This window comes from Callorhinus ursinus, unplaced genomic scaffold, assembly GCF_003265705.2.
Source record: "Callorhinus ursinus isolate GAN/ISIS: 27379988/994484 unplaced genomic scaffold, GSC_fseal_2.0 scaffold4, whole genome shotgun sequence".
Classification (NCBI taxonomy): Eukaryota; Metazoa; Chordata; class Mammalia; order Carnivora; family Otariidae; genus Callorhinus; species Callorhinus ursinus.
The window spans coordinates 97,300-106,340 of NW_027397066.1; the positions used below are offsets into that span (position 1 = coordinate 97,300).

General features: G+C 56.8%; 1 protein-coding gene across 2 annotated transcripts in view; it reads left to right on the forward strand.

Moving 5' to 3' along the window:
* Positions 1–9,041, forward strand: part of PDE6B (phosphodiesterase 6B) — a 35,727-nt gene that overhangs the window by 18,778 nt on the left and 7,908 nt on the right. For both annotated transcript variants that reach the window (XM_025887147.2, XM_025887146.2), the window contains exons 4-12: positions 3,966–4,106; positions 4,198–4,272; positions 5,416–5,480; positions 6,310–6,376; positions 6,559–6,606; positions 7,349–7,498; positions 7,755–7,898; positions 8,368–8,433; positions 8,832–8,978. In XM_025887147.2, coding sequence (XP_025742932.1) covers positions 3,966–4,106; positions 4,198–4,272; positions 5,416–5,480; positions 6,310–6,376; positions 6,559–6,606; positions 7,349–7,498; positions 7,755–7,898; positions 8,368–8,433; positions 8,832–8,978 — 903 coding nt within the window. The remainder of the gene's footprint in view (positions 1–3,965; positions 4,107–4,197; positions 4,273–5,415; positions 5,481–6,309; positions 6,377–6,558; positions 6,607–7,348; positions 7,499–7,754; positions 7,899–8,367; positions 8,434–8,831; positions 8,979–9,041) is intronic.

Here is a 9,041-nt window from a genome sequence, read left to right on the forward strand (position 1 = left end):
AAAAGAAAAGAAAAAGTCTGAGGCCTGGAGCGCCTGGGTGGCACACTCTTGATTTCAGCCCAGGTCTTAATCTCAGCGTCGTGAGTTCAAGCCCCTCATTGGGCTCCACACTGGGTGTGGAGTCTGCTTTAAAAAAAAAAAAAGGAGGGGCGCCTGGGTGGCTCAGATGGTTAAGCGTCTGCCTTCGGCTCAGGTCATGGTCCCGGGGTCCTGGGATCAAACCCCACATCGGGCTCCCTGTTCAGCGGGAAGTCTGCTTCTCCCTCTGCCTCTCCCCGTGCTTGTGCTGTCTTGCTTTCCGTCAAATAAATAAATAAAATCTTTAAAAAAAAAAAAAAAAGAAAGAAAGAAAGAAAGTCTGAGGCCCATCCATTGGCCCTTATGGCGGCTCCCTGAGGGTTCTGGCCTGCTAATCTCTAGCAGGCAACATGGAGGGTGTCAGCCAGGGTCCGGGCCCTCCTTGGTCTGGAAGCTGGGGCAGAGAGAGGCTGTCCTGGGAACGTGATGAGCAGGAGCAGGTTCAGAAGCTCCCAGGTTGGGATCGAGGCAGTGGTTGAGAGGGTGTCCAGGAGGCCCAAACCACTGGAGATTCAGGAAGAACCAGCCCAGAGTGACACAGGACAGGCCCTGCATGAAGACAGCTAGATGAAGTTCCAGAACACTCCAGGGCTGGAGCTCAGAAGAGGCTGGCAGGGACGGGGAGGTGCTGTACTGACCAGGTGCTCTAAATTCTGACTGCACAGGTGTGTGCTGACATGAAATTTCATCCAGCTGTGTCCCACCTCACTTGCTTTCTGTGTGCTAGACTCAACTCAGAAAGCTAAAGAAGAAACAGGGAGAGGAAGGGCAGAGGCCCTTGGTGAGGTGCCTGAGCCCCTGTTTCCTCAGCCATACGAGAACCCACTTCAAAGCACAGACCAGCACGTGATGACTAGTTCCAGGTCTGTTGGGAGCAGGGGAGGGGCAGGGTATGACAGGAGGCGCTCTGCCAGTAGGGAGGGATGGGACAAGGTGGGGAGGCAGGGAGAGTCTCCCTTAGGCACTGTGCTGTGAGGTTACATGGCCTTCTCCTCCCCATTGTCTCCCTCCTGGGGAACAGGCTTTGGGCACCAAAGTATTCAGGTAGCTCAAAAATTAGATGTGCCGCCCAGACACACACCCCCTCCCTGCACTCCAGCAGGCCCACGAGATCTCCAGCTGTCCTAGACATCTCTGAGCCCTGGCTTCCCCCATTCTTACCTCTCTGGTGTGTGTTTCAGTCCTAACCAGGGCTCTGTACACAGAGGGCACTCAGGGAGTATCTGTGGGCTAGACACATGGATGATTAACACACTCACATGCACACTTACACTCACACTCACACATGGATTCCTAAGAGCCAGGCACTCTTCTGAGAGCCTGACTCCTGTTCGACCATTCTTCCTCCCAGCATCCTGAGGGGAAAACATCATTATCCCCATTTTACAGGTGGGGAGACAGAGGTCTGGAAGTTGGCAGACCTTCCTAAGGTCACAGAGCTGAGGAGAAGCAGATCAGCACCCTTACTCACTGGTGTGGAGGAAAAGGGTGAAGAGTTCTGTATCCAAGCCATTAGCCATGGAGAACTGGGGTGCTAGGCCAGCCGCTCAAAGGTGAAGGAGACACAGTGCAGTGCGTGAGTGACACAGAGTCCTGCCCTCCCCTGCTATGCCTATGCCGACGTCCAGGTAGCATTTGGCACCAGGACGTGGAATTCAGACAGTCTGCCTTAGAACTTCGAACCTCACAGCCTTCCATGCAATCAACAAACACACAGGAGCGAGGTGCTCAGGTGCGAGGTACTGTGCTAGCCATGGACCTTCTGGCCTCGTGTGGTGGAGCAGGGAGACAATGAGATTGTGCCTCCATGAGGTCAGAATGAAAAGGTGTTGTAATGATCAGGTTTGGCAGGTGCTCAGGACAGGCCTCCCAAAGATGACTTTAGGCTGAGACTCAAAGATGAGGAAGCCCTGGAATGAGTGCTATGAAGACAGAGGACAGAGCTTATACAAAGGCCCTGTAGTCAGTCCGAGTGAGTGCTAAGGGCACATGGGAGTTCCTTGGAAAGCGATGGGCAGAGGGGGCAGGGCCAGGCCACCAGGAAAGTCTCCTCCACCAATGGAGAGTGGTGGGTGGGAAGAGGTCTCCATGAGCCTTGTGCACTAATGGAGAGCATTAGGGTTAAGCTGCCTCCTGGTGAGAGCACTCCAGGGCAAGTGGGGTCTCCAGAGCAAAAGGTGGGGAGCTGCAGAGGGCCTGAGAAGGGCTGGCAGGAGGGGAGCCATGCAAGGAAGAATCATGGTGGCTGGGAAGGCTTGGCACCAGGCAACACTTATTACAGGCCAGAAGATACGCGAGGTGTTGAGTGGGGCAGCCTAGAGGCACCTGTCTTTGGGCAGTGGCTAAGGAAACCGAGAAACTCGACCCAGGCAAGTGAGGGGAGAGCCTCACGGAGTTCATCTGACCCTGGCCAGTGATCCTGGACAGCAGCTTGGGGTTCAGTTGTGGGTCGATGACCTGGGGAGGGCCTGGCCAAGGCTTCATGGAGCATGTCATTGAACTATCAGTCTCAACTCATTTTGTGGCATCCAAAATGCGCTGAATCCATGCTCTCAAAACCCAGCTTCTCAAGGCTTATTAAGGAAGGCAGATTGGTCAGTTTTGCCTTTAAATTTTAATGCATTCACTTTCACTCAATAACCCAGCCTGAGGCCAGCACCAGACAGTAGGTGGCAATGATGTGGCCAAAGCTTGGAGGATTTACCTTCCAATAGGTTTCAGGGCACCTGGGTCAAGGAGCAGGTAATCATGTGCTTGGATGAAACCGCGGGTGATGACACTCTGTGGAAATGCTGTTGGGAGGGGCACCATCAACCAGTGTCCTCTGGAGCTCTGTGGTCAGATGATGTGCACATGTGTGCTGGGTGTCACATAGGTGTGTGTGGGGGGTATGGGCACAGGTTCATAGGTGTGCCCCCCAGGTGCTGCTGTGGTCACCCAGGTGTGTGTGTGGCCACAGGCTCAAAGGTGTGACCCCAGGTGCTACTGTGGTCACACAGGTGTGTGTGTGGGGGGTGGCCACATGCTCACAGGTGTCCCCCCCCAGGTACTGCTGTGATTACCCTGGTGTGTGGGAGGGAGGGATGGCCACAGGCTCACAGTTGTCCCCCCCCCCCAGGTGCTGCTGTGGTTACCCACCTGTGTGTGGGGGAGAGGTGGCCATAGGCTCATAGGTGTCCCCCCCCAGGTGCTGCTGTGGTCACACAGGTGTGTGTGGGGGAGGGGGTGGCCACAGGCTCACAGGTGTTTCCCCCCCCAGGTGCTGCTGTGATTACCCAGGTGTGTGGGAAGGAGGGATGGCCACAGGCTCACAGGTGTTCCCCCCCAGGTGTTGCTGTGGTCACACAGGTGTGTGGGGGGGAGGGATGGCCACAGGCTCACAGGTGTCCCCCCCAGGTGTTGCTGTGGTCACACAGGTGTGTGGGGGGGAGGGATGGCCACAGGCTCACAGGTGTCCCCCCCAGGTGCTGCTGTGATTACCCAGGTGTGTGGGAGGGAGGGATGGCCACAGGTTCACAGGTGTTCCCCCCCCAGGTGCTGCTGTGGTCACACAGGTGTGTATGTGTGTGTGTGTGTGGCCACAGGCTCACAGGTATGACCCCAGGTGCTACTGTGGTCACACAGGTGTGTGTGTGGGGGGATGGCCACAGGCTCACAGGTGTCCCCCCCAGGTGCTGTTGTGATTACCCAGGTGTGTGGGAGGGACGGATGGCCACAGGCTCCTATATGTTCCCCCCCCAGGTGCTGCTGTGGTCACCCAGGTGTGTGTGGGGGGGGGGTGGCCACAGGCTCACAGGTGTGACCCCGGGTACTACTGTGGTCACCCAGGTGTGTGTGTGTGTGTGTGTGTGTAGCCACAGGCTCACAGCTGCACCCCCCTCCAACAGGTGCTGCTGTGGTCAGCTAACAAGGTGTTTGAGGAACTGACAGACATCGAGAGGCAGTTCCACAAGGCCTTCTACACCGTGCGGGCCTATCTGAACTGTGACCGGTATTCGGTGGGCCTCCTGGACATGACCAAGGAGAAGGTGAGGCCTCAGTGCTCCACGGGCCTCCTGGCCAGCCTCGTCCTGCTCCTGTGTTGACTCACTGACTCTCTCCCTTCTCTTCTCTGCTCAGGAATTCTTTGACGTGTGGCCTGTGCTAATGGGAGAAGCCCAACCGTACTCAGGCCCACGCACACCCGATGGCCGTGTGAGTCATGGTGGAGGGGGGACAGGCCCAGCCCACATACCTCGGTTTCCCTGGCTCCAACTCCAACTCCAGGGTGGGAAGGGGCCTGTCCCAGCCTGACTGAGAGTGGGAGAGGGAGGGCTATGGGAAGGGTGTGGGGCGGTGGGGACAGATGGTTGTGGGCGGGCTGGCTACCTGTCTGCTCTGGAGGACAGGCTCTGAGTGCTTGTCTGCTGTCTCCCCTGACTCCAGCCCATGCTCTGGGGCCGGGTGGGGGCAGGTGCAGGTCTCCTGATGAGGTTCATCAGCCCAGTGGGAATGACCAGCACCTGTCCTTCTGCTGCCCCACCCTTAAATCCCTGTAGCATCTCCCCTGTGGGACCATGTATACGTGCGTGTGCAGTGTGTGTGCACACCTGTGTGCATGTGTATGAGAAAGGCAGAGTGACAAGTACATGGGAGCATGGGCAGATATCTCTGCCACTTATTGTACATCCAATCTGGTACACACTACCCAGCCCAGCCATGCTTCAGTCTCCCCACCGGTCACAAGGGGGTGATAACTGGGCCTTCTTCACAGGGTTGTGTGCCAAGTCCCAGCTCATGGCTTGGCTGTGACCATGACTTGTCACAGTTGTGTTTGTGTGTGTGTGTGTGTGTGTGTGTGTACTGGCCTGGGTGTGCATACATGTGGAGTATGGGGCCCAGTTTGTGTGTGGGCTTGAGTGGGACACAGATGGAATGAGGACAAGTGTAAACCAAATGTGTAATGTGTGTCCCTGGAGTGTCAGTGATGGTCTGCATGTGTGTACATAAAGTGCATGTGAGGTTGTGTGTAACCACGTGGGTGTGGTGCACGCTCTGTGTGCACCTCCATGTGTGCACGTGAGGCTGTGCATAACCACGTGGGTGTGGTGCACGCTCTGTGTGCACCTCCATGTGTGCACGTGAGGCTGTGCGTAACCACGTGGGTGTGGTGTACGTTCTGTGTGCACATGCATGTGTGCACGTGAGGTTGTGCGTAACCACGTGGGTGTGGTGTACGCTCTGTGTGCACGTCCATGTCTGGGTCGGACACCTGGGAGCTCCTCTCACCCTCAGGGAGGTTCCCACTGGGGAGCTGGCCCAGGGAGCCCCTCACAACTGCTGTGGTCCATTTCGCAGGAAATCGTCTTCTACAAAGTCATCGACTATATCCTCCATGGCAAGGAAGATATCAAGGTCATCCCGTAAGTGCCAGGGTTTTAGGATAAGCATCACCTGAGGGCAGAGCACCCTCGGACCCATGCTGGGCTGACTTTGGGGATTTATCACAATGGATCAGCAGCCTCTGGCATGGCCCCTCACACGGTGGTGCTCCCTATGCTGTAGGACTAGGCAGAACGGGATGGGGAGGGAGGCACCATGGATGTCCAGAGTGGACTTCCAGAGGCCCAGGTGAGCTATCCAGGTGGACCTGTCAACAGTAACTGACCTTTGAGTCCCTCAGGGTCTCATCTTAGCTCACCCAGACACCCAGGCAGGTGGAGCCCCCAGAAGGCACACCCCATAGGGCAGGCAGAAGGGGATGTCCACCCCAGTGGAAGCACAGCTGGGCTGAGGGAAGGGCAGGGCTCCAAACTAGAGAGACTAGGGAAGGTGTTGGCCATTCCTCACTCTATAGCTGAATGGCCATGTGACCCCAGACCCTATAAGGCTGTCAGGACCCCACCCTGCAGGTTCCACCAAGTGACTAGGATCCAGGTGTTAGGCCTGCAGGACAGGTGACTGGCACTGAGCTCCAGGGGCTGGATTGAAGAGTGGGGCCCCCAGTGAGGGAGGGGTCTCCTAAAGAGTGAGGGGCCTCAGCATAGGCAGAGGAAGGATAAAACAGCACAGACACCCCCAAACCTCACCCCTGGCCTCCTCCTACACTCCCTGAGTCCACTACCTGCTAGCCTTCCCGCCCCACCCAGAGCTCAGGAAGGGGAATAAACATTAACACACACACTGAGCCAAAATCTACACACATACATCGAACAACCCATCCACCATCTGACCCTGTGTTCTCTTCCCCAGCACACCCCCAGCTGATCACTGGGCCCTGGCCAGTGGCCTTCCAACCTACGTGGCAGAAAGTGGCTTTGTGAGTCTGCTGAGGCCCTGCCCTTGCCTGGTGCCCCGGCCCTTCCTGCCGGTCTGTGCACCTCTGCCAGCTCCCAGATGCCCTGCTTCACCTACTTAGAGCTCATCGGGCTGGGTAGTCTTTTTTAGAATCATATCGTACGTTGGGCTGCTCCAGGTGAATTTTTCCTGATCCTCTTTCAGATCTGTAACATTATGAATGCCCCCGCCGACGAAATGTTCACATTTCAGGTATCTATCCATTCATTAACAGAAAGGGTGTTGTACTTAGGGAAGAAGATATTGTGGCTCAGAAATGATGGACTGAATTCGTTTTCGCTCCTTGAGAAACAACCTCAAAATCTCAGGGGCTGACAGCAGCAAACACGCACTTCCGGGCACAGGTCTGTGGCTGGTGGGGCGGGGCCAGGCCACAACGAGCTTTTCAGGTCTGCTCCTTGCTCCTCCTCTGGGGACGTGTGACCAGAGCAGGCTTTCTTCTGGAAGAGACTGAGAGTCCAGTGGGCCAATGAGACTGGTGTGGTCTCTACAGCTCTTCCAGGAACTGGCCACTGTCCACATTTTACTGGCCAAGTGTCAGTGGGCTGTGAAATGGGAACAGCTGCATAATCTGTGGGGCCCAGCAGAATGGAATACAATAGTTCGACAACTATTAAGAACATTAAGGGCATGGAGGCAAAGGTTCAATCGAGCGTGGGAGCCTTCTAAGAGAGGGATCCTGTGTGACCGCAGAACTCACACCATAAAACCACCCTGGTGGGCATATAGGCTCAGCTCCGGCTAGCGGGAGAAGCCACAACACAAACCCATGGACAGACAGCTCTCGTGCATGGGGGCAGTGAGCAGACAGGAAGAGTGACCCAGTCACCACAGTTGGAGGGCAGAAGAAATGGGATTCGTGCTTGCTGGGTGACAAGCCTGGGCCAGAGCCAGACCCAGAGTAGTGGGCATCTCTGGATGCCTCTCCCCGCAGGAAGAGCCTCTGGACGACTCGGGGTGGACCATCAAGAATGTCCTCTCCATGCCCATTGTCAACAAAAAGGAAGAGATCGTGGGGGTTGCAACATTCTACAACAGGAAGGACGGGAAGCCTTTTGATGAGCAGGATGAAGTCCTCATGGAGGTAAACACCTGTCACGGGTGCGGCTCTTGGAGGCGACACCTGTGTGATGGCATGGGACACACCTATGTGGAGTCCCTTCCCATCATCTGCTTTAGCACTCGACCCAGCATGGGGGCAAGGGGGAGCTGTGAGGGGCCATTCCTGGAGACCCCTTAAACGCACTCAGTGCCCTGGGGCGGCCCTCCACACGCCAGGACACAGGGCCTGGTGCACAGCAGGTGCTGTCAGGGTGATGACGCTACTGGTCTGTCTGCAGTCCCTCACTCAGTTCCTGGGCTGGTCGGTGCTGAACACAGATACCTACGACAAGATGAACAAGCTGGAGAACCGCAAGGACATCGCCCAGGACATGGTTCTGTACCACGTGAGATGTGACAAGGACGAAATCCAGCTGATCCTGGTACCACTCCTGTCATGCCCTGGTCCCAGTGGGGAGGCAGGGTGACCCCGCAGTCAGGGCATATCCTGTGGTTGGAGAGCCGAGCCAATCCTGCAGTTCCACATGCTCTGCACGGCCAGGGGCAGTCCTTCCCCTGTGTCCTCAGCCGCGAGCAGGGTCAGCTGCGAGCAGGGAGCGATCAGAGCCCTCCGGGTCAGGCTGTGTGAGGACTCCACCAGTTGTCCCTGTGGACAACTTAGAACAGTGCCAGAGAGGCAGGGAGGGACACACAGGAAATGGTAGCCACTATCACTTCTCCCTGAAGCTAGAAGCTCCAGCTGGGGCTTCCAGAGGCAACTGCTGTCTCGTGCCAGATGTCACCCTGTCCTGCCCTCACGAGGGCTGTGGGTAACGCCGTCACCCTGTCCCGCACTCACGAGGGGTGTAGCTGACATTCATTCTGTCTCAACACATCTGTCTTCTCTCGTAGCCGACAAGGGAACGCCTGGGGAAGGAGCCTGCTGACTGTGAGGAGGATGAGCTGGGGACAATCTTGGTCAGAATCTGACTCCCACCCCCCAGGTGGAGACTGGAGGGGCCTGAGGGTCGGGGGAGACTTCCTCATTCCTAGGAGACCTGAGCATGTCGTCTGATGTTTGCTGCTGTCTGCGTAGCCCTGTGCCTGGGTCCGTGTGCGTGTGTGTGCGTGTGCGTGTGTGTGTGTGATCTCTTTATGTGCGTGTCTTTGCACCTGTCTCCCTGACAATACCTCTGTTCTTGTGGTGGGGCCATGGGTGGGGGCTGAGCCACAGGGCATGTGAGTGGCCAGCCACAGTCCAGAGCCACTGGAAGGGCTGATGTCAACACACTCCTGGGACATCTGAGGCTGGACAAAGGATCCTGGGAAGGGAAGAGAAAAGCCCGCCTCCCTCAGCTCCACAATCCCTCCCACAGAAGGAAGTGTTGCCGGGGCCCACCAAGTTCGACATCTATGAGTTCCACTTCTCTGATCTGGAGTGCACAGAGCTGGAGCTGGTCAAATGCGGCATCCAGATGTACTACGAGCTGGGCGTGGTCCGAAAGTTCCAGATCCCTCAGGAGGTGGGGGTGGGAGGCCGTGGTGAAGGGTCCCAGATCCACTAGCGGGTGGGGGACCGTGGTGAA